The 26,998-nt window shown below is 36.5% G+C and overlaps 1 protein-coding gene across 1 annotated transcript in view; it reads right to left on the bottom strand.

Annotated features, from left to right (window-relative positions):
• Positions 1-26,998, bottom strand: part of pcdh1a (protocadherin 1a) — a 134,414-nt gene that overhangs the window by 51,785 nt on the left and 55,631 nt on the right. Inside the window, exon 4 of the mRNA XM_056467013.1 lies at positions 709-926. Coding sequence (XP_056322988.1) covers positions 709-926 — 218 coding nt within the window. The remainder of the gene's footprint in view (positions 1-708; positions 927-26,998) is intronic.

The raw sequence follows: 26,998 nt of genomic DNA on the forward strand, positions 1-26,998 counted from the left end.
ATATTAACGCAAGCTCACCGTGACATCCAGAGGGATATCAGCATGGTAATTAAGCACAACAGCAATAATAGAGGAAAAGATCTCAAGGAGATAGGCACAAAAAAGGTGGTATTATGGAAGCGTTGCAGTCATATGGAATTAAATTGAACAGAGACGGATTTGGAAGGGCAACATTTAAAATGGCAGCTGCTGTGAGGATGTCTGGTTATGAGAATGACAATATAAATGAATTACAGGAACAACGTCTAGTATGTCTCTGGGAGAATTTAGTAATGGCTGAACGAAATTGACGGTAGACTATCCTGCTTAGTCCCTTGCGAATTTCGTTTTGGGTTTCGTTTTCCGTCTTATTGTTTTATGACCCCCGGCAGCTGCTGCGAGAGCAGTTTGGGCTTGAGCAAAGAAGCTGTTTACGATCAGCACACTGTTGTCTGGGCAGACGTCAAAGTGCAGATTTATTCGCAGACCAAAAGCTCCATTAGTCCTGAGTTTTTAATTAGCACACTCGTGCGAGAGGGTCATTAAGAATGATTTGCTGTTGTGATTGAAGGGCTTGCTGATGGGCAAGACACAGACCCTGCTGAGTCTGCTTCTGACCCTAAACACATAGATCTAGTTCGGCCAAAAACAAAGCAGCGGTGACAGAAAATAAAAAACTCACTTGAGCAACTTTGGGCACGGTGTTACCCTGCCAAAGCTCTTACCCAGTTTTCAGGGTGTTCCATCTCTCCGATGCTGCCATCAGGGGTGGTCCTTTCATAATGGTCCTCGGGTAGAGCGAGAGGGCCAATACGTGGTCCTGAAGAACTCTTACTGCTGGGGGTCTCAGACTCCTCCAAGCCACTGTCGTAGTAACTCTGCTGAGACGAGTCCTGCTGATCTTGCACCGGATTGGCTGTGGAGAACGTCACTCTGCGATGCGGGAGCTGCAATCGAGAGGAAAGAGGGGCTTCAGTCAGACAACAATCTAATTATAACTTTAGGCCCCAAAACTAGGCTAATTGACCACTAAATTTGTAATATCACACTTCAGCAGACGGGCATTTTCAATATGTAATTTCCAGAGGGGCAGCTAATGAGGAAACGTTTTGTTCAAATTGAGGGGAAATGGTAAAGAGGGAATCTCTCATTGGAGTATCTCTCTGCGGAGGGGGGAAAGCAATATAATTCTCTTTTGATATCACTGCTTAGGTGACCGCAGTGTTTTTTCACAAGGCCAATGAGGGCAAACACTCATGCTGAAATACAGAGGCGCTGAGCTCAAAACAGTGGAAATCACAGGATCCTGCAGAAAAGCCTCCATTCCCAATTCTGTGTGAGCTCACAGCTCGCTGACTGCAGGGAGGGATCGATAGTGCCAGGCTGCACACACACGGACAAACACACACACAGACTGGCAAACAGAACCATTTTAGAGTAGGAATTAGGGCCATTAAGAGAGCAATTTCAGTTCATATAAAAAGCCCATTAACACAGCCATTTAAAACATATAGAGAGGCCATTAACGCTACGTACTTCCCAAAGTCGCAAGCCCCCCCCAACTCAGTATGCTTATTTATAAGCTCATTCATCAATTTGTTTGCACGTTCTCTCCTGAAATGCAGTTTCCAAACTGTTCAGAAATACACAGCACATGCAAATATTGCAAATATGTCTAGTCATGCAACATATTGCTCATTTACACACATGCTAGGTTTGCACAGTATATGCAGCATCATTTTTTAAAATCCAATAAGCAACATGACTAGCAGACAACTTTTTAAATTATTATACAGTAAGAGCTCTTTATTTGTGATATCACATAACTCCTTAAAGCATAGTGTAACTGTAGGTTGTCCTGCAATATTAATGTGGTAATATATATTATAATTTTTCCACTATATGCATTTAGGGGTTTAATTTCTCAGCAACCTGACCTAGTATAGTATTGTTGCTGTATCATGATATACTTCTACTGTGATTTAAGATATTGGTCATTCCACCCATGCCAAATCTATTTCTTTACACACATCCCCTCATTACTTATACACACACACACTTGCACTTAAACATTTGCACTGTGTGCTCACTCTTTACTCTCTCACGCTTACATGAGTTGTAGGCTTGTTCTTCGTGTGCTCCCTTGTGCCCTGGTATTTACGGTTAGTGAGACACTGAAGTGCGTGAACGAACATTTTCACTGCACAGTAATTACATCGACTTCCTTAGCAAACTCAGACATGGACTCACAGCATGACTCCCTCTGTTGTTAAAGCTTTCAAACAATGAGTGTGTGTGCGGAACAGAGAAGGAAGAACCGTGGGGCTTTTTGTCTTGGGGCAGAAACTTTTTAATGTACTTCCTTTTTTAATTTTCTTATTAATTTGTAGTCTTTGATGTGTGAGGGACAGCATGCACACCATTCTTCGGGTGGCGCATGTTTTAGTCATTGTTTTATCTTTTGTGAAAATGTGCTTATCGTGCTTTGTAGGAAATGCAAATGGCACGCTTGATCACTGTAAAGGGATGTAGTGATTACAAGGCCACATGTAATATGCAAATGCAGTGTTTGATCTACAGTAAGGGACTTTGAAACGAAAAATCCTCAAGTGCGGGTTTTATTAGGGAAAGTGCATTAGTACGGTTATGATATTTTAATTGCTAATATCATTGCCATCCCAGGTACCATCCTGGAATAATGGAATTCTCTATGCGATTGGAATTCACGTTACTTCAAACACGTTGCTATTTAAACCTAAGAGAGGCATTTAGTTATTTAAATATGGATTCTTGCTTAAACTGCTCCTACAGGCATTGCTCGAGAGTCAGCACTTTTATCCCCCTTGGCACTGGAAGCTGCATTCTGCAGTTCTGCAGATGGAGTAGACTCTTAGCACTAGGTCCAGTCTCCATCTGTCCCTCCAGGGGGAGCACCAAAGTGCTGGGATTCAGGGGGAGGGGGCTGAGTGATGCGGATGGCAGCAAGTCAGGCCCAAGATGAAGGAATAGGGTATTGGCTCTGGATTTAAAAGAGCCAGTTTCAACTCTAGCTGGCGAGAGTTCTGCACTTAGGCCTGAAATAAAGTGATCCCTGATTAGAATCGACCTGCATGGATTCTGATGACTGAGAATTGGGTAACTGGAGTTGGGTACTTTGGAAAGCGAGAGTGTCTCATAACAGTGCCTTGGACTGACACAAGTGCTGGAAAGAGAATCCTCAGATTGTAGAGGGACCTGGAATGGACAATCTTGCAGAGTGTCTTGAATTGGACGTAGTCTTGGATTGAGCAAAGACTCTTGGACGGGTCAGAGAATTTTGGATTGGAGAGGGCCTTGAATCAGAGATAGAGAGAAGAGAAAGAGAGAGATAGAAGGACTGGGCATAGAGGTTTGATTTGGAAAACAACCTCAAACTAGGCAGGGAGTCTTGGAAAGGAGAGGGTTCTGGGCTTGATAGAGAGAGATTTGGACTAGGACGAGAGTCTTGCTTTAGAGAGAGGCTAAATCTAGGCAGGGAGTATTGGATTCAAGAGGGTCTTGGACATGAGACTGAGACTTTGATTGTAGAGAGATTAGACTAGAGAGAGTAAGTGCTTATCTGTCTGTCTCCATAACGGAAATAGAAAACTGTAGCAGGGTTAATGGGACTGGGGGTTAACCAGACTTAAAGCCAAAAAGTTTCAATTATGCACCACAAATATGAATGGACAGTGAAGAGAGGAAAAAAACAACAAGGCCTTGAATAAATTTGAATAAAACTATGACAGAATGTATAATTACATTCCAATATTTTTGACAGTGAAAACAAAACTTCATAGATGTGGAATCAAGATGAAGTCATATGAACAGAGACAGAAGGAGAAAATGGCGCTAGCGGGGTTTGGAGTGTTGTGCCTCTGAGCAGATAATGGAGAGCTGCTTGATATCTGTCTATTCATCAAGTGCGAGGTTGGTTTGAGTGAAATACTCCACAATGGATAGCCGATACATGGGGTGGTTTAAGCTGCAGGCAGGGCGGTGAGGCTGAGCTTTCCTACCAGTGATTCATTCAGCCCATTACTCCTGCATGCTGTCATACCAAATGGCGTGAACTATGAGATTTGTCATTAGAAGTGGCAGCTCGATCCCCTGTACTCTGCGTATGACCAATGCAGGCTTTACTGTGTCAGTGCTGCTGCAGCCTCAAACCTTGTACCAGTTTTAAACATTCTGCTTCAGGAGTGCGGCTTTCCAGGCAGGGAGGGAGATCTATCAAGGGAGAAATCTCTCATGTCTCTTAGACACAGAGGGGTTTGTATCTACCGAGCTTTGCTGGTGCAATTAGCCACTAGTGAATGCTAAACAGGTCTGACAATGGCTTTCTCCTGCCCTCTTTCATTCAATCACTGGCTCTTCTTGTTCTTTGTTTCGCATCTCCCTCTTTCCTCTTTTTCGTGACCACCCACCCATTCTGTTTCAAATCGCCGACACATTCCCAGAGTGCCCCCTCCCCAACTCCCCGTTTCTCCCTCCTTGTGTCTCTTTGATAAGTCTGGACTCTTTGAAGACCCCTAGTGTCACAACTTCTTGCCTCCAAGCTATTGCACCTACCAAAAAAGGAGAAACACAACTCTGGAAGATGGAAGAGGAATAAGCAGAGGAGGTGAGAGTCGGATAGAAAAATAAGAACGGATCCTTATGTGCCTACCCCCCCAATCCCCCTCCCTCCTCCCTCCCTACTCCTTCTCAGCTCTCTGTGATTTTATGCTGGCTGCATCTCATCCGAGGTGCACTACCTTCATTGTCATGTTTGTTGCGCAGCTCATTTTTTCCTCTGCTCTACATGCCTTCTGAAGCAGCGGCTCATTGATCCTCGCACACGCCTGCAGCCCTGCAGCCCGAAAGCTCGCTCAGATCCCCTTTAACTAAGGCATGGCGGCAAGAGTTCACCCACCGACTTTAACCAGCGAGAGCACAGAGGTTCACACTACATCTCCTACTCAGTGTGGTGCAACAGGGCAGGAAAGATCTCTAAATTAACCATTGGACAGCAGCTGAGAAAACAACCTTCAATATCCATGTAATATATCACAGCAGATGACAACAACAGATCTTTCCAGACACATCAATAAAATGTCTGTACAAACAGTTAGACTTTTTAATGCCAGAAAAAACTAAGTCCAATAAAATCAGCCAGTCTTTGCTTTATTGGTCTAGGTCCAGATCCATAGAGAATATTAAACGTGTAATAAAGCAATTTAAAAAACAACAACAACAACAACAACAACAACAACAACAACAACAAATTGCTGCTCTAATCACTCACTATCCAAATTAGTTTATACTGTAGTTTGCTCTAAAAATCAATTGGTATGTACTATGAAAAACATTAAAGTTGATATTTGAAAGCTATTTAGGTAAATTTGCTAAAATAATATTTAAATTATTAATTATTATTTAAATAAAATTTTTTTAGAGTGCCTCTTCACCCCAATTTCAAAGTTTTTACTCACTTTTTTCCTTACGCTCAAGGGATTCAAAACCTTTATGAGGATTACTTGAAAAAACAACTTAGGGAAAACTAGTAGAAAGCTGGTAGGAAAAACAAATACTAGGGATGTCCAGATCCGATCATGACCCCAATCATTGGAGATCTGGATCAATCACACAGTTTTAGACTCGATCGGAATCAGACACTACCTCCCAATCAGGACTCGAATATATATGTGTAAATGTGTGTATATATATATATATATATATATATATATATATATATATATATATACACACTTGGGCTTGCCTGCTGGGTATTTTAAGTTGAGGTGCTATTTGTTTTATGTTAATATATATTATTACTATATTTACTATATATTACTATATTTATTACTATAAATATATATATATATATATCTTACTGTTGCACTAAAGTCCAAAAGTGAAGAATTGATGTTATTTATTACTTGATTGTTCAAGCTACCTTACAAAAAGTGCTCTGTTTGTTTGCAGAGTTGTTGAATTTTAAAATAAGGTGATCAGGGCTTAATTCGGGCCGGAACAAGCCGGATCCGGATCAAGCACATCTGAAATCTGATCAGGCACCTCATTTTAACCGATTCCCCTCATCACAACACACACCACCCTCCGCCCGCACTTCACTTTCATCCGCGACTCCCCAACCTTCTTCACTTTCGACCCGCGACACCCCCACCCTCTCCTCTTCACTTTCGTCTGCGACACCGTTATCTTGTTTCGTTCGTTATCCTAATCTGTTCCGGAACCTCGCAATTCACAAATTAAGCACTGATGTGAATTAAATTAAAAAATAAGCAACATCCTGGATCTGTTTCTTCACTCTTCTTTATTCTTTTTAAAATCTTTTATAGAAGTATCTGATCGGGTTTCAGTATCAACAGATACTTAAAAACCAATGACTCATCCCTAATAAATACTATGCAAACAGTATTTAGGAAGTTTTCAACTTTCTTCTTCTTATCTTCTTCTGTGTTTAATAGAACAAAAAAAACTAATTGAAGATTTGAAACAGTAATGATGTGAGTAAATGATGACAGATTTTCATTTTCTGGTGAACTATTCCTTAATTTGTTCTTAGGTGAATTAAATCTGACCCCAAAAACCTAGTGCTATTTGCCTGCCCACAATGAACACTCCGCTATTAATACCCGCGGAAAAAGTAGGTGGGAACCATAATTTTATAACAAAAAGCTGTTTGTGCACATTTTTTATTGATCATGGCAGCAGTTATTAATCAAATAACGATCAAATTATGGAGAAAAGCACTATAATTTGGCATACTTTCACATTTGCATTTTAAAGAGAATGACAGCGTTATATAATTTACATAATTCTTTAGTGAACTAGCCACTAAGACAAGACAGCGTGGGCAAATTAAATGGCAACTAAAAGCAGGCGTAATGTGTCCTCCTCATGAAATCTCCCAGTGTTACTCTCATCCACAAAATTACTGATAAAAATGTTTGTTAAAGCTTTTTTATCAGTGTTAATGATGAAATGATGGCTAATCTATTTTAATTTAAAACGTCTGTTGATGGAAATATGATGGAAAATACTGCAACAACATACTTAACAGCTTTTAAAGTAAAAAAAAGACTATTGTCCAAGGGTAAAAAGTTCTAAAAATGAATCATCTACATATAATTCCACTATCTAAACATATTTGCATTCACATTTGCATCCGTAATGTAATGAAGTTAATGTTCTTAATTAAAGTTGTTCTAAATCAACCTTTTTATATATATTGGGAGCACTTAGGTTAACCGAAAGTCTGAGTGATTCATTTGTAGAGGTTGAAAAGCCCTGGTCTAGACTACCCAAAGGATAAATTCGTTTAATGATTATGTTGGGCGCAAGACAAATAACATAATTTCCTCAGTCTGCCACATCAGACGATACAGCTGTCTAATCTAACAGAATCTCTGTCCAGACTAGGAAAACAGTAGCGGAAGCGGCGATCCAGCTTTGGCATTTACTTGTTAGATCACAATGGCTGTCATTATTGACCTTGCTGTGAACCCATAACCTTTCAAACTCTTCAACCTCCTGTCCATCATGCAAAACAAACACTAATCTACAGTACAACACCTCTCTCCATCTCACCTTTGCTTCTTTCGCACCATCTAAATTTTAACCTTTCCCTCCTCCCAGTCCCTTCACACCCTCTATGCTTTACCTTTCTCTCCTCCCTTTTCTCACCTGGTATCAGTCACTCCCTCTCAGCCTCCCTCACAATCTCTCCATCTCTCCGCCACCCCGCCTTTCTGCAACTGTAGGCCGCCATTGGGATTTGGAGGAAATTGAATTGAATTATGAAGGAATTTCTCTGCAGTTCGATTGGCATCATTTCCCCCCTCACAATAGAACATCATTCTCATATCTCTTCGTGTGAGAGAATGAAAATAGGCCCGGGCGCCATTCTCTCTCTCATCCTTTTAAATTGAATTTTTCATATCAGAGGGCACCCGAGACATCTGCCGATTCTTTTAAGGCTTGGGAGAAAAACCCATTTCATAACATGTGAGAGGTATATACCTGCGATTTCCAACGTCAAAAAATATGACTTCCGAGGAGAAGAGTGCGTATCCTTCATGGCATAACATAAAATAATAACACAGGTCTCTTTTTTATGACATTAGAAGGTGCGGCTGTGTCAGCGCTGCGCAAAAAGTCAAGTTTTCAGAATATTAGCATTTAATCTGGGTGGATCAAAGAGTCGTATTTTCCGCAAGTTCTTTTATACCGAGGCATGCCCTGGTCGGTCTCACTCTGAGTGTGTTTGCATTCTGAACTGGACAAACACTTGGTCTCAGTGTCCTAAATTGCATTGCATTTGCGCCGTGTTCTGAAAGTCCTTGTTTTGAAAATATTGAGTGACAGTGGGAGAGGCGATCGAATATTAAGCCGCGGCGTGGAGGTGGAACGGAAAGGAGAGAGGCACAAAAATTGTAGAGAAAGCACTTGAGAAATTAATCCTCAGTATCCACTCCCAAGTGGACACCTTTTTCCTTCTTAAACCTCCATTTCAGAGTTAATATCTCGGTCCCTAAAGCTCCTGGCTGGAAGGCATGCATGGAGCTCAGCCTCAAATTGCTTTAAGGACCTGATATATAATGGGATTGTGGGGAGAGATGACAAAGCTCTCAAGCGTGCGCTAGACTTTAGGAGCTCCCTCCGGAATTGTTTTTTTGCATCACTATTAATAGACAATGATGGAATAGCTTGGAAGACAGTTCCGAGTTGAAAAAATTATACTACAATAGACAGTTACTGTATTACCGTGGTTCCAGAAGTGTGAGATGTGTATTGTGAAAGTACTGTAAAGGTGGTGTGGGAGATTGCCCTAGTTCTCAAATCTTTCACATATTTAAATCTGCCGCATTGACGACACACTTGAGAACCAATGAAATGTGAGCACCGTTTCTCCATGTGCTATAGTGTTATTATAATTATGGTGTTATAAATTGTTATAATTGCATCTGATTAACTCTATAAAGACTGCTGTATCATATTTAATATTCAAAATATTCAAAGTATTCAAAGTATAAATCTAATATACACTGCAAAAAAATATTGTGGTCCCTCGTTATTCGCTGGAGTTACGTTCTAAAAATAACCGACAATAGTCGAAATCCGCAAAGTTAATTTATTCATTCATTTTCAGCTTAGTCCCTTTATTAATCAGGTGTCGCCACAGTGGAATGAACCGCCAACTTATCCAGCATTTGTTTTACGCAGCGGATGCCCTTCCAGCCGCAACCCAACACTGGGAAACACCATACACACTCTCACTTCCTCACTCACACACACACACACACACTACGGCCAATTTAGCTGATTCAATAAAAAACTGAAACTGAAGCACCCAGAGGAAACCCACGCGAGCACGGGGAGAACATGCAAACTCTACACAGAAGTGCCAACTGACCTAGCCAGGGTTCGAACCAGTGACCTTCTTGCTGTGAGGCGATCGTGCTACCCACTGCGCCACCGTGCAATTCCGCAAAGTAGTCAGCTTTATTTTTGACAATTATTATCAACCCAGGCAGATTCACGAAAACCAAAAACTGCAAAAATACGTACCTCCTAGGAGATTAATAAATTATTTATTTATTAAATAAAAATGAATTTGTTAAATATTTATTCAATTATTCATTTTATTTTTAGCTTAGTCCCTTTATTAATCTGGGGTTGCCACAGGGGAATGAACCACCAACTTATCCGGCATATGTTTTACGCAGCGGATGCCCTTCCAGCTGCAACCCACCACTGGGGAAACATCCAAACACACTCATTCACACACATACACTATGGTCAATTTAGCCTACTAAATTCACCTATACTACATGTCTTTTGACTTGTTGGGGAAACCAGTGCACCCCGAGGAAACGCACTTGAACACGTGGAGAACATGCAAACTCCACAGAAATGACAACTGACCCAGCCAAGGCTTGAACCAGCAACCTTCTTGCTGTGAGGTGATCGTGCTACCCACTGCGCCACCGTGATGCCTGTTAAATACTTATTTCTTAAATATTTATTTATTACTTATTATATGTAGTTTCAAATGAACATAATACTCCAGTCATTATTGCTTTTATTAATATTTTATTATTATTATTATTATTATTATTATTATTAATAATAATAATAATAATAATAATAATAATAATAATATTAAGAAGAAGTAGTAGTAGAAGAAGAAGAAAACTGAGAAGAAGTAGAAAAAGGAGAAATTAATAATAATTAATATTAGAGTGATTTCTGAAGCATCATGTGACTCTGAAGACTGGAGTAATGAAATGGAGTAACAATTATTATAGATGTTGTAGTAAATGATTAAATTAAATCCTAAACTACTTTTGAACAGTTATTTTATAGTGCAATAACATTTCGCAATTTTACTATTTGAACTTTGTTTTTGATTAAATAAATGCAGCTTTGGTGAGCAGGAAAAGCTTATTTTAAAACATTTAAAAATCCTACTATTTAATATAATTTTACAAATGCATATTTTTTAAAGATGAACAGATGAACATCTGATATTTATATGGATTTTATGTGGCAGAGATCCTGTTATAAAATTTTACTGATTTACATTACAGGCTATTAGAATTGCATATTTTTTGGCAATTAATTTGAGCATATAACTGCACCACACTGAATTTCATTGAACATTTAATGATAGTTCAACATTTAGCAGTGCATTATTAAAATGCAATCTTGCTCTAGTTACCTTTAGTTAATGCACTGTGATTTAACATGAACTAACAAGGAACAACTGTTTTTTTCATTGCTTTAACAAACATGAATAAATGCTTTAATAAATGTTCTGTTTATAGTTTGTTCATGTTAGTGAATGCATTAACTAACATATGTGTCCCATATTGTGAAGTGCTGCCCATTAGCGAAAAAAATAAAAAGAAATTAGAGAGGCCTATATCTCGATTCTGTCTTAAATACGACCTCTTGATGAATCAGAGCCAAATGTACAGTTTTCTTTTTTCTGTCCGGACTAAATAAACTGACAGAACTGAACTATAACAGCCGGAGATTAGAGTTAGGAAACTAATTGACATGTACCGTATAAATAAAGTTACACATATTTAGTCAACTTATTTTTGTTTTAAAATGCACAAATTTTAGATAAAGTTTGTACCTGTCATCCACACTACTCTGGCATTTTGAAAGTTGAGAGTTTGAGGAAGCCGAAATCTTTGTTTTAGTTTGAAAATGATGGGGTTGACTTTTGAAAACGAAACGTGACTTTCTACATTTGCTCTCTGACTGGTCTTCTGGATTATTGTGTATTGTTCCCTGATTCATAGAGACCTAATCATAAGACCATTACGCTTTGGGTGGATGACAAGATTGATGCATTTATTCATTTATTTGGATGATGGTATTTGACTATATATCAATTACATCACATTATCATTATAAAAATGTTGTCAATGTACTTTCATTTGCACACCCATAGAACTTTCCACTCCCATCAGCGCTTTCACAGGATTGCACTCTGATGATGATTTGCCCTGATTAGTAAATCTGCCCTTTATTTCTCATTATGAATGTATGGTCTTTTTAGCTTCAGTTCTTATGCACCTTGTTGTTATGCTTTGGTTTCACTTTATTTCCTTCCTCTCAGTTTTCCTGCAGCTAGTTTGTTACTGTGATTCATGACTGGGTTAAAGCTGTTTGTTTCTTATGTTTCTTAACTTTGTTGTCTTGGAATTAATTATGTCATAATAGTGTGCCATTTGGTTTATGTGCTCATTAAAACCTATTTTTTAATTGATCATCCCACTTTTTGGAGTAGCTTATACTTAAAAATATGTATATCCCTTATCTGCTGCTGGGGATGTTTTCATCCACTCAGGGGTGATTTTGTGTCTTAATTTGGCCATAACTATTTCTGTGTCTCAGCTAGCAGAAGGATTTTTGGTGACAAATCTTATGTTGACACATATTTTGAGAAAATGCTTTTACATAAAAAAAAATTAAAAATAAATAAATAAAAATTCAACGAGACACTGGGCAAATTTACTGCCCTTTTGTTATGTTAGGGATAACATTTAGCATCAATCTGTTAATTAACCTAATACCTGACCAAAACTACAAAATTGCTTAGAAAATTACAGGATTTTAACTCTTTAATATCCAAACTTAAATAATGTCACTGATTTGGTGGAAAAAACACACAAAAGGACATTTTCAATAAAAAGTAACTGTGGACTGGATTTTTTTTTCCTTTTATCAAAGTCTTTGGCATGTGGAACAACATTGCCTTTGATGCATTATTTTTGATCAACTTTCCTTTTTTCTCCCTAATTTACTGTTGGTGGCTGTTTTGCCCCATTGACTTCCATTATGACCATTTTCTTTATTACAAAACCATGACATCATATAATCATGCATTTTTGATTGTTGGTGGTTTTCCCTGTAGGGGAGAGGTGAAGTTTGTAATTTTTATTGTTGGTCATCAGTTGGCACCATTAACCCTTTAGATAGGTCTGTGCAAAAAAAAAAAAAAGAGTTTAGTTTCTGGATTTTATATGGAGTATAACAGCAAATTAAAGCATGTGTATGTGTGCCTGAGTGTGTGAGAGTGACCTGACTGATGTGTGAGAAAATCAAAACATGCATCTCAGCTCTCAGAACCACATGGAGTAAACAAAAACAAAGACTATCAAATGTGGTTATAATGAAAGTCAATGGGGCAAAAACAGCCATCAAGAGTAAATTAAGGAGAAAAAACATTTATCTAACAATTCATCAAAGCCAATGTTGTTAAAAATCGTTCACATGTCCAAGACTTTGATAAAAGGTAAAAAAAAAAAATCCACAACTACTTTTTATATTGAAAATACGTCATTTTGTGAGTTTTTTCCCCCACCAAATCACTGACATAATTTAAAAATTTACAATTAAAGAGTTAAAACCCTGAAATGTTCTAAACAATTTAGTAGATTTGATCGGGACTGAGGTTGATTAACAGATTTATGCAAATAAATTAGAGAAAAATATTTTTCTGATGCATTTTACAGCAGTTTAACGCAGTGGATGTTTTCATCTCTAACATAACAGAAAGGTAGTAAATTTGAACAGCGCACAAGGGATATTTTCAAAGCTGTAAGTAGAACAAGGAGTATAGAGAATGTTTCACAAAAAAAATTCAAATTAACATGCGAATTCTGAGTGATGGCAAGAAGAATGCTGCCAAGATATGTGCATGCGCAATGTGCACAAAGGGTCACTTATTGTCCATTTTAGGTTCTCAAGTGTGGACAGAAATAGTGTCTCTGAAAAGCAATACAAAATCCTATGAAGACTGTTTTAAATAAAAATACAAAAGTTTAAATGCAGCATAAGATGTGGTCGCAGAGATCAACAGAATGTTTAATTGGGACCACCAAAATTAAATTGGCTCCTTTTTTCTCAAGCGTACTGTAAGTACTTAATAAAATGAATACAAGTAAATGAACTTCAATTATATAAAATGAAGCACCACTACTGTAGATGGACAATCTCTACACTCCCCTACTGTCTTATTTAAAAGAGATGACTAATCACACTTTGAATTTCCTCAACGTTTAAAATAAGAGGGACTGTATTAAAAAATAATGTTTAATTAGAAACCAGAGAGCTCTTTCATCTCTTGCTCACAGCTCTCCCGCCATGGCCATGGAACTAGGACAAAATTCCTTTATTGATCCATTTGAGCGAACCCGTGGTTTGGCAGCTGCCTAACTGTGTTCAACCAGACGTAAAAATGACTCTTAGAAAAAACAAAAATTGTTATCAGCAATCGAGGCCAGCTTGCTCGTGTGATTTCTCCACATTGGCTCGGCTGCCCTGTGCTATTTCTCCATTCCGAAATCAGAGGGACGCCCTTTTTCGGGGTTCTGTTTGCAAATATCAAAGGAATTCAAAGCCTTTTAAAGACCCCAAGCAAATGATGGAGTGGATGACTCTGTTCACATCTCATCCTCCGCCCACTTTAGCCAGTGGGTGAAACACATGGCAGAGAGCTGATGAATTCAAAGCTCTGTCCTCTTAATGAATTAAAAGCTGATTACAGATGGGTGAGTATAGCTCTGGCTACAGCTGGGCCTGCAAGAGAGCTGAAGGATGAAGTGAGTGAGAGAGTGAGTGAGAGAGGTTAGTCTCTAAAGAAGAAAAGCGAGCAGGATAAAAACCACTGCCGTAAGCCAGAAACAAACTATCTTGTGAAGCCTGGTAATCAGAAAGCATTGATCCGACATTTCCAATTAAGTGAGGACGCATGTAGAGTTGAGGAGTTTGTGATTACGCATTCATGCGTGTGCGTGGAAGGCAAAGTGTTTGTCTGTGCTTAGTGTGGTGTGATAATGGCTTGAAAGTCAAGGCATTCTCTCGCTCCCTCGCTCTCTCTCTCTTTCTGTCTCTGCGTTTCTGTGCATTATCTGAGTTCCAAGTAAAACAAGCAAACCAAAGTTGTACTGTACTTAGCAATGAATGAGTTTGTCACAGCAGTTAATGTATACAAGAGCAGACGTGCACAGAATATGCAAATATGCAGAAATGTATTCAAATTCCCACAAAAAAGTGTGTTTAGTGTACTGCGGGACATAATTTTTTAACAGCCTCTGCCATTGCAAAACTTTTCAAGCTAAAAGCGCAGTGAAAAATGAGCAATGAAAAGGTGTAGGTGCATTTTGGTTTATGTCTGACTTAATTGAATGTGTTTTTGTTGGAGTTCTCCTTTCAGATGCTAAATTTATAGGAGGAGAATATCTAAATGAATTATTCAGAGTAATTTAATAAGGCATGGGATTCACAACACTTTAATCACAATTAATCAATCAATCAATCAATAAATATTTATAATGTATTTTCGCTAACATGACAACAGCACGAATGTTTAAAATAGGTTTCTGAAGTACAAAAAAAGTACAGTTTTCAAGAAAAACTACAAAAATTGGGGCACTTGTCTTGACACATTACCTCTGTTAGACTTTAATAATTGATTATTTTGTATAGTTATTGTTAGTTTTGCTAGTCTTTGTTGTTGTTGTTGTTTTAATTCAATGTTTTATCATATTTGTAAATGTAATTTATTTGTGCTTCACTTCTGGACATTCTTGTTTTTATTTAGTTTACCATCAGCCATTTTAACTATCTTTACAAAACATTAAAATGAGAAATGTTTTGACAAAATTTGTGACAATTCATGTTTCTTGCAGTTGTCAAGTGTTTCACTTACACATAATCTACACTTAACAACAATCCACTTCTTTTCTTCGATGAGTTCAAAATAACAAGAATCCATTGCAAAAATATAAGTCTCCGGCCTGCCATTGTTTCTGTTTCTGACTGTCTGTACTGATAATGGGTGTTCGCGAATGAATCGTTTGTTTTTAACCTAATCTTCTAAGTGAACCAACTGAACCAGTTTATTAAACTGAATGGAGTTGTCATGAAACGGTTTGCATATTCAGTACTAACAGACCAGATACCCCTTCTGTCTTGAAATAAACCAATATCCTGAGTTATAGAACATTTACTAGAACAGTTCACTGACTCATCTGCTGTTAAAAAGGAGACCTGATGATGACGATGAGTGCGAGCCGACTGTCTGTTCCCTCGCAGCATGCTCTCTCATTGAGTGTGTGATTCAACCTGACTAAGGTAATCTTTATTCCGCAATATATTTTGTAAAAGTCAATTAGCAAAAAGTAACTCGTGTTACATTTTTTATTTAAGTAACTCAAATAATATTACACAGCTTCAACTCAAAAAGTTAAGGAAACCCAAACTGTTTGAGGAAGCCGATTGCTTCAAACCATTTAAGTTCAAAAACTAATCCTTGTGAGTACAGTGAACTTAATTCATTCGAGTAAATGAAGCAATTTGAGCACAGTAAAGCCCAATAAATGAAGAGAACTCAAACCAACTGAGTACTGTAACACCCAATAAGTTAAGGCAACTCAAACCGTTTGAGGAAACCGATTGCTACAAACCATTTGAGTTAAAAAAACCTAATCTATGAGTACTGTGAACTTACTCCATTTAAGCTGAAGTAATGAAGTATTTAACTCAATACCTTCAACACTGAGCTCAAAACTCTTTTCAAAGGAGTAGAATTCACTTTCAGTCAATTTTGAGTTAACTACACTCATTTATTTGTTAAAGTTAACTGTTGGGTATTACAGTGTACTTATTTTCAAAAGCAATTTATTTTAATTTATTTTATAATGCATTAAACCAGCACCGCATGCTAGTGTGTATTTTGGCTAAACTAAATATTAGTTTAAAACTCTTTTTTTTTTATTTCTCATCCCATTTTTGTATCTAACACTTAAAAAATATAGCATTTTTCAAAGCTGTAAATAAAACAAACATTATTGGTGTATGTTTAACAATACAATGTAAAATTAACGTGCAATGTTTGAGTAAAAACGCTTATTCCTACGCCATATTCAATACATATTTAAAGTCTCTTTATAAAATGTGTTCATTTTATAGTGTTCACACTACAGTATATGTGTAGTCTGCTAGACTAACAATCAATAGACTACATAACTAATGGATTTTATCATTAATCATGAATACATTATCAGTCAGCCAATATTAAACGTTCGCCTCACAGCAAGAAGGTCGCTGATTCGAGCCTCGGCTGGGTCAGGAGTGCTCCGGTTTCCCCCACAAGTCCAAAAACATGTGGTACAGGTGAATTGGATAGGTTAAATTGTCCATAGTGTATGTGTGTGAATGAGAGTGTATGGATGTTTTCCAGTGATGCGTAAAGTGCTGTTTTCCAGTGCTGCGTAAAACATATGCTGGATAAGTTGGTGGTTCACTCCGCTGTGGCAACCCCAGATTAATAAAGGGACTAAGCCGAAAAGAAAATGAATGAATGAATGCTATCAGAGCCCAACACAGCACTCTAGGTTGTCATCCTTTTTGCCATGCCTAAGAACACTCTGTAACTGAAATAATGGAAAACTTGTAGTAGCTTATAGCTTATGCTCCCTTGGATATTTCTTAATTAATTTGAAAATGCCACTATTTCTGCTGTAATTTAATGCATCATTTAAACTATAATTTAATTAGAAAAATTATAATTCAATTTAAATGATCATATTCAAATAACAAAATTAATTTTCACCCATAATTGGCACAAAAAGTGTGATCAAGTTGGCAGGTGCTGGCCTACGTGTAAGTATTTTAGCAGCTTTTTAAGAGGGCGAAATTTAGCAGGTCTGTCAACATTTCAACACTTATTTTGCTTATTAATATTCATCAGTTTGAGGATCTTGTCACCTGCTCCCAAAAGCCTGGATAAGGGAAGCATTGAAATGTTCCAGGCACCAGTGTTTTCTATTGCAAAGCGACTCCAGTCCAATTTTTTTTCTTCTTCTTCTTCTGGATTGGTTTCAAAGATAGCCCATCTTTTCTCATGGAAATCAAGAAGTGAGTCAGCTAGTTGGGGATTAGAACAGCAGATGGGAGGGAAAGGGGGTTTCTCCAAGCTGCAAACTTAAGTCTGTATTCGTTTTATCAGAGTTGTTTTTTACCAATCAGCACGTTGGGATTTGAAACACTGGCTTTAGTGGGCTTTACAGGGGGTTTTGTAGGTCAGTGGACTAATCGGGAGCCAGGGGTGATATTCTGCAGCTCACATTGACCTCCATTACACTACTGTAGGACATTAGGAGAAACAGATAGTGAGGGAAAGAGACAGAGATACCCATTAGTCCGGCGTTTGAGGAACTCATTTCAGTACATTTCTGACCACAACCTCAGAGGCAGACTGTGAGCCGAATCTGCCCTTAGCTTATATGTAACGCAGCACTTCCATGGCCATAAAGCTCCAGGGAACTTATCAGTGCAGTGATCGTGTCAAATACACAGAGCGCTTTCAACTCTTCTAAAACATCCACCGACTCTCACAGCCCCACTGTAACTGGGATAGACATCCGCAACTGGCTTAAAAAAAAAAAAAAACACACAGAACAAAAACATAAAAAGGACCTGACACATGGTCTCGATCCCTGCGGACACAAGCAGGCCATGCCAGATTTTCCACTCTGAAAACCTAGGCAACAGTATGTGTTCTAACAACCACTTCCAGCTTATACAGATCAGCAATTAAAGCTTTTTATTACCCAAAAATGTAATTTCGTCATCATTTGTTCAGCTTCTGTATGACTTTCTTTTTTTTGTGTGACCTAAAAAGTTCTGTAGAAAGTCCAAACTGTTTTTTTCATACAATACAAGAGAACTGAGACATTCAGTAACACTTTAGACCAAAAGTGAGTCCCAAATCGCATACTTTTGCACTATTCCATTTTGTAGTATAAATAGTGTAAGAAGAGAGCATTCACACTGAAAACTTTATAAATAGTAAGTGCAGTTTAATTACCCGGATGATGCACTTTGGCCGCATTTACACTGCACTGTTCAAGTGACTCAATTCCGATTTTTTTTCTCCCATGTGGCTCAGATCGTATATGGCTCATGTACGTGTAGGCAGGAACAAATCACATGGATTCTGATTAACTCAAATCAGAATCGGGTCTTGTTCATGTGTGGAAATTTGTCCGATATGAATTGGATCTGTGCCCTCGTGTCTGCAGTGTAAGCAGGTAGATCGGATTTTCACCTGTCAATGCGAGTCGCGCATCATTAAAAACCATAGAGAATGACGTCAAGTCTGACACTTTCATTTCAGAACAGACTTTAGCAGAGTCCCAAACCTTAAATCTCACACACGAGGACTTAAATAGCTTTTATACTGTCATTTAGCACAGGTATTTAAGCATGTTAACGAGAGCGCAATGTCCGCCACGTAACCAATATAAACTAATATAAAACTAATGCATACATCATGTGCATAAATCACGCTATGGACATGACATTAAGATGCCTGAAGGTTTAAAAAAGCCTATATATCAAAAGAAAATGGACAAATAAGAACATTTCTGTCATAAACTATGGTAAAAGAGCTTGTCAAAAGCTACGAACAGATTACATACAAGAATAGAAAAGAGCACTCTTTAATTGTCAGCTGTTAGTCAGTGTCCGCTCTTTTTTTCCGTGGTCATTGTGCCTTTGCCGTGTGCTGTGTAAATGAAGACGATCGGATAAGAGTCACTTTTAAAAGATGATGTAAGCAGGTCATCAAAAAAATCGGATAGTCACAAAATCGGAATTGACCATCAAGATCTGCAGTGTAAATGCAGCCTTATTCAACCGGTAAAATGAAGTGTGGATTGTTGGACACTTCACGCACTCAACGACCGCAGTTTTGCTCATGTAGCGGAAGGGGCGGAGCTATCGGGCGCACATGTTGGATTACTTTATTTATTTTGGATTGTGATAGCAAAATTCGCCTATGAAAGTGATTATAGCGCCTCCCGATGGTGAATATACTAATGGCAGGCATTATGTGGTACTTTGGTCATTTATTTCACTAATATGGCAACCGTCAAACGTCATCGAGGAAACGGTTTGAATTTCTGCTTAGTAAAAAAACATTAGTGTTCGATTTGGGACGACACTATATACTATACTGTTAAGTGTGTAAGTGCATAAGTACATAATGCATAGTATATAGTGTGCCATTTGGGACGCAGCTCAAGAATCTCCAATCCTGTAGACTTCATATCCATCCCTGCTACACAACACCTGATAATAATTATCACGCAACGCTGAACACCTTGATTAGCTGGTTCAGGTGTGTTTGTTTGAGGTTGGAGCTGAAATCTACAGCTGCAGCCTAATTCGCATATACTCGAGTAGGTACTACATTTGAATATGAAAAGGTATGTTCTTTATACTGAGGAGGAACAGTGGCTTAGTTGTTAGCACTGTGGCCTCACAGCAATAAGGTTGCTGATTCGAGTCACGGTTGGGCCAGTTGGCATTTCTGTATGGAGTTTGCATGTTCTCCTCGTGTTCACATGGGTTTCCTCTGGGGGCTTCGGTTTCCCCCACAGTCCAAAGACATGCACTATAAACCAAATTGGCTGTAGTGTATGTGTGAGAATGTAAGAGTGTTTGGGTGTTTCCCAGTAGTGGGTTGCAGCTGGAAGGGCATCTGCTGTATAAAAACATATGCAGAAATAGTTGGCGGTTCATTCTGCTGTGGTGACCACTAGGGCTGTGTGATTTGAAGAAAATATCTAATTGCATTTTTTTATTTTTTCATTTATTTTTTGACAGATATTGCGATTTTCGATTTGATTTGCGATTTAATTTTGTAGTTGAGCTTCAGCTCGATATTCTGTATTGTAGCTTCTTAGTGCTAAAATGCAGTGAGTGTTAGTTAAAAAAAGGAACTGAAAATATATTAACTCCAACTTTTATTCAAAATTGTTTATAAATATTCTGAAATTAAACATACATTTTTTTTCTGGAGCAAACAGTAGAGAGTTATGGCGTTAGTTGCCTTCCTGATGCTTTTTCAAATGATGTAACAGCTGCAAACAACTCTGAAATTGTATTTGCTGTTGCTTGCTACTAGATTGAGTGTCACTGGCAATACTTGGAGTTTTTAGCAAGTCACTCCTCATATAGCCACCTGTGGTGCTTTTTTAAGTGCTGGTTGTTGTATTTCCTTGTGCTGTGGCAACATTTCTGCGACAGCTCTTACAAACAACTGTTTTTGTTCAGTGGCTGTGACTTTGAAAGCAAAATATTCCCATATTACTGTTTTTCTTTGATATGAATTCATCTATTAATACTTCTGAAGCAGCAGACGCCATCATCCCACTTGTCCGCGTTTTCCTGTTTGTTTGTTTTATTGTGGGCTTTCCGCATGATTCTGATTGAGCAGAACGAAAGTGTGCTCACTTGATTGGCTAGTAAGCCTGTCACACACAGATGGCAGTCACACATTTGCTCTGGGTGGTGGAAATTATATAATACATATATATTTCATATTGCAGCTTCTTGCAGTTAGCTATTAGCGATTAGCACGGTTTTAAATCACAATTGCGATTCAATTTTGATTAATTGCACAGCATAGTGACCACTGATAAATAAGGTACTAAGCTGAAAGAGAGTGAGTGAATGTATGAATGAATGAATGAATGAACGAATGAATGTGCTATATACTGTAGTATATATGTGCAAAACATTGTCATCCCCAACTCATTACATGTTAAATGTTAACTTTAGAAAAACACATCCAAATAAGGTAAAAATTATCCCCTAATACATCATTTAATCATGATAGAATTGCAGATGGCTTCAAAGGTTTTTCAAAACAAAAGCTTCTCACTGAAACCAAGATAGGACTCCACATATCGAAAAATGACACCAGGAGGTACCCCATCAAATGAAGAGGTCCTGGCCCAGCATCAATTTGATGAATTTAGAGTGAGAATGTGTTGGAATGTGGACAGGATGAATGAAATTCGGATGTACTACCATGTTATCATTTTCACATACATCAGTAGAGCTGGGTGATACGAAGGTAAATTCATATATCAATGTATACCATGACATGTAAATGAGTGGGCATGGCTAAGTCATAAGAATTGTGCATAAGACTAAGGGATAAGCAGACTGGAGCACTTGTAGTAAGATCAGGTCAGCAGTCTGAGGTGAAATTTTACCTCTAATTAATTTGAATTGTTGTGGGTTACAGACTTGAAACTGTGAATGTGAATACACAATGGCTCAATGTATTGTTACAATTTCCCTCAGTAAGTTAAAAAGGTTAACAACCTCCTGCAGTTTGTAATGACCGCTCGGTAGCACAACTGATTCACATTAAACTGGTAATATGACAGTAGAATACACAGTTCCATGAAATTCTGTTATAAAATGCTTTGCCTTGTTTGGTCAGAATATATGAAAATAGGATTGAATTATTGACTGTGCCACTAATCATTCAGAGCTGAATTCAGTATCTGCTTTACTAATCCTTTTTCTTCACAATATTGCTTCCAAGCAGCCTCTGCTGGGTGCTATGCCTGCCCTATAATAATGTTATTCAGGGCATGCTGTGTTACACTAAGGGAAAAAAGTCAGTTTATCTAGGAGCAAAGCATCAATTCGGGTCATAAAAGCACAAGTCTGGTTTTCAATTATTGCAAGAAGGTACTCATAATAGTAAAATAAAGATCTCAAACTTGACACTGTAAATGAATGCTTCTCAAAACACAAACAACAAAGATCTGATCTGCTAAAAGGAGTTTGAAAATATCTGCAAAAATCTGATATTAGCACAATATTTATCCAAATAAAAGAAAAGAAAATGTCATTTTAATTTCTGAAGTATTTAAGTTTTTTTCTTCATAACCATTTTTGTTGATTTTCTGGGTGCTGGGAAATATACTATTATCTTGACAAAAAGGAATTTTGGTTATACTGCTCACCTCATTTGTCAGTTGCATTGCTTTACTCCCATTCATTTAGTCTATCGTGTGGTCTCATGGGATGGTAAAGTGTCCCTTAGATCTGCACTTCAGAAACTTCAGTAGATGTTCCTAGTACTTCTTGCCTACTGTTTATTGAATACTATGAACTTGCAAATAATATTCAGCTCTCATAATTTTCACATACTCAATATATAGTGGGGAAGTATGCAATTTTAGGCATGAAATACTTTCTTTAGACAATCTGTTGATTTTGGTGATTAGACATTCTGTTGTATGCAACTATGCATCAATACAATGATGACAAATTCTGTATCAAAGCAATTCAATAAAATTGATAGCTATATTAGTATTTCTAATAGGCATGGGCTGGTATAAGATTCTGAAAGTATGATAACCTTGGATAAAAATATAACAGTTTCATGATATTGTGGTTACTGCTCTAAAATATATTCTTTTTAAATGTCTGGGTACTAAATAAAACTTTCTTCCCCTCTGGACGCACTATATTTTATTTTGAAAGACATTTAAAGTATGTTGGAGCAGTCAAAATGTCAGGCTAAGTAATTCAAATGAATCATAGAGTTCTGCTGTCTTCATTAGTTTAAAAACACAGATTTCTTTACAATTTAAAACAGAATTTTTGAATATATTTTCTGCTCGAGATACTGTTGTCCTAAAAACGAAACAAAAACATGTAAAAAATTATCTTGCATACACCTTAGAATTGGTTTAACAGACAATTTTGCCAGCTTTAGAACCCTGAATTTTCCAAACCGCGGTATGCCTTATGCCTTAGTTTTGTGAGCAACCAAAACTGCACAAAGTATCACAGATGCAGCAGATTACTTTTCATATTCCAGTGCAAGCAAAGCAATGTCTAATGCAAACAAGCAAAGCTGAAGATGATATGGTGTGTGTAATCTCTTGACAACACAATTTTAAGATAGTTAAGGGTTTTAAATTATACCACAAATACCAGTAAATAGACTACGACAAACCTTAGCAAGTCACATAGTGATTTGATTAAATATAATAATAATGGCAGCCACAAATATAATTGTGCCCATACCTTTATGGTAATGTTACACAACATGTCTTACTGACAAGCAAACCTGTCCCTTTTTTGGTACTAAATATTTAGATTTGAGAATAAAGGTGGACAGATGAACAAAACTCATTACATTTGTGAAGGTTTCCAGCTGAAAATACTCAGGAAATGTGACAAATTTGTCAGCGCATCTGAAAAGAAAACAAGGAATTTTTGAGAAAAAAAGACTTTGTTTTGTTGTTTTGATCAATTGAACGACTTTGTTGTTGTATTTTTATTGAGATTTTATTGAATTTTGTATTTTTCTGAATTGACTTTTTTTTTTCTACTTAAGTACATCAATTTTGTTGTTTCCTAATGGGAATTTGCAGATCTCGTATTAATAATATTTATCTATTTTTAATTTTATTATTAAAATATATAAAATGTAAGTGTTTGTATACATGATGCTTTCAGAGTGTACAAATGAACATAACTGGTGGTTTAGTATAATATTTTTATATTGATTAGTTATCTCATCACACAATTGTTTTAGGTATCAGGAAATACTATATCGCTGTCTGAGAAAATCAATATCAGATCATTTGGTGACAAGAAGTCTTATTTACTCCCCTAATTGCAACTGCATGTCAAATGCAAGTCAGGGCTTTTCACACTTGAACTGGTTCCACTAATGGTCATTCTAAACCCCTGGTAAACAGAATTAAAGGTAGAATTATTTCAGTTGATACACTGTACATTCCTACATACTGGATTTATGCAGTGTCAGTGTCAATGATTGGATGAATGCAGCACACAATCTGGTATACATAATGGCCCATGTACAGTATATGTGACCATAGACCTCAAATCATTAAAATATTATGTTGCACGGGTATATTTTGGACAAAAGACATTTTCCAAAACGGGTAAATTCTGAAAATGTAGCCCTATATATTTCCCGCTGTTACCAGTTTGTCCAGCTAGTTCACCACGGACTTGAGAAGCAGAGAGGAGTTAACCACGACAAAGGGGTTTGAGTCTGGTGAAAAACGGTTCCAGAAAGTGGGTAAAAAATAAAATAAACAAGTAAATAACAGGGTGAGATAGTGGTAAAATTTGAAAACGTGGTAAAAATCTGGCGAGGGCTTTTCTTTTTCTGGATTGCTTCTTAAAACTGTCGGTTGGGTTTAGGGAAGTGGTTAGGCGGGTCAATCGGTGCTTTTGAAAACACTATTGGTTGGGTTTTTGGAAGGAGGGTGGTGGGTCAGTCAATCAGTCAGTCAATTATTCAGTCAGTCAGTCAACAGTGGTTACGTAAAAAAGGCAGGCGTGAATAGCACTTGCGAGAGAAACTTGAGGTCTCAGAAAGCGTATACACCGGGCCCTGGTGGATTTGCAAAAACAAAAACATAGCTCCTGGGATGTATTTGGCGCTCTCTAGAAATTTATATAGCAGTACATTTTCAGAATGAGCCTGGGTTGACATTGTCCTTTGATGCTGAAAAATTCTTATAATAGTGAGTGGGTAATTTAAAGTAAAGATCATGGTCCATGAATGTAATTTGTACATTTCTTGCTGTACATATCAGAAATAAATATATCAGAAATCAATTTCAGACTAGAAATATGCATTGCTAAGAACTTCATCTGCACAGATCTTAAGGAGATTTTCTCTGTATTTCAAATTTTTTTTAAGTTTCAGATTCCAGATTTTCATTTAGTTGTATATCAATCAAATATTATTCAATACTAACAGACCATACATCAAAAGAAAGCCTACATATATAGCCTACATATATAGCCTCCATAAAGCCTACATACATGACATTTATATAATGCATAAATCTCAGTTTACAATCATGACATTTATGACAGGTTTTATGGTCACATACATATACAGTTGAAGTCAGAATTATTAGCCCCCCTTTGATTTTTTTTCTTTTTTTTCTTTTTTAAATATTTCCCAAATGATGTTTAACAGAGCAAGGACATTTCACAGCATGTCTGATAAATTTTTTTCTTCTGAAGAAAGTCTTATTTGTTATATTTCGGATAGAATAAAAGCAGTTTTTATTTTTTTATGAACCATTTTAAAGGTCAAAATTATTAGCCCCTTTAAGCACATTTTCTTTAATTACCCTAACCTGCCTAGTTAACCTAATTAACCTAGTTAATTAAAACCATTATGTTTAGGAATGTGTTAAAAAAATCTCTCCATTAAACAGAAACTGGGTAAAAAAATAAACATGGCGGCTAATAACTCAGGAGGGCTAATAATTAATATTTTCTATGAGATGCATTACAATATTATATTTGTGCATATACATCAGTTTAGTCAGTATTGAAGCCAAATCTGGAGCTAATCGAACAAAATAACTTACAATAATGGTTCAAAAATTAGTTGCCCAAATGTATATGTTAGGAAAAAACAGCAAAAATCAAGAGAAACAAAAAATATATGCAACTTTTTTTGCAATCTCACATGAATTTAAATGTATTATCTTTCCATTTCTAAAGATGTTCTGTGACTTAAATATTATTTTAATAAATATATCTGTTTATTAAATGTGTTTTTTTTCAAATGCACCAATATATATTCACTGGGAAATGGGTATAATTGTCATTTTGAAAATGGGGTTTACTCAATTTTGATGTGTGTGTGTGTGTATATAATATATAATATATATATTATATATATATAATAGATAGATATATATATATATATATATATTATATATATATATATATATAGATATATATATATATATATATATACACATATATATATATGTATATATATATATATAGATATGTATATATATATATATATATATATGTATATATATATATATATATATATATATATATATATATTATATATATATATATAATATATATATATATATATATATACTATATATATATATATATATATATATATATATATATATATATTATATATATATTATATACGATATATAACACGATATATATATATATAGTATTATATATATATATAATATATATACGTATATATATATATATATATATATATATATATATATATATATATATATATATATATATATATATATATATATATAGCTTCTTTTAGTTGACATTATTGCAAAGTTACAATTTCCAAAAAAAAAAAAAAACTAGCACTCAATCATTTATTTTCAGAAGAAACTTTAACCTGATATTCAACACTGAATTACTGTATGTTTGTACTGTTATGTTAAACCTAAAAATATCACAGATATAAAACATTTCATCATATATTTATAACTTTTATAGCCCTGATATTTTCACGTTTTCCTCAACAGTATAAACAACACTATATCATCTAAACATCTTCAGAAACCCAGGCAGAATATTGTTGAAATGAATGAAATGAAATGAAATTATTCAGTGCTAGTTTTCTGTAGACACTGTTAGCATCAGTTTTTGGCAACTCTTTCACAGTACTGTAATTGTATTTGCTGCTTCCTAAAGAAGGCTTTCTGTGATCACACATTCAGATGGTCTATTAATGCATTATAATGGCCATTGTAGTGGCCATTACTTCTTTTAACCCAAACATCAACTAAAGCAACAGCGCTGT

The sequence above is a fragment of the Danio aesculapii genome, chromosome 10 (genome assembly GCF_903798145.1).
Source record: "Danio aesculapii chromosome 10, fDanAes4.1, whole genome shotgun sequence".
Classification (NCBI taxonomy): Eukaryota; Metazoa; Chordata; class Actinopteri; order Cypriniformes; family Danionidae; genus Danio; species Danio aesculapii.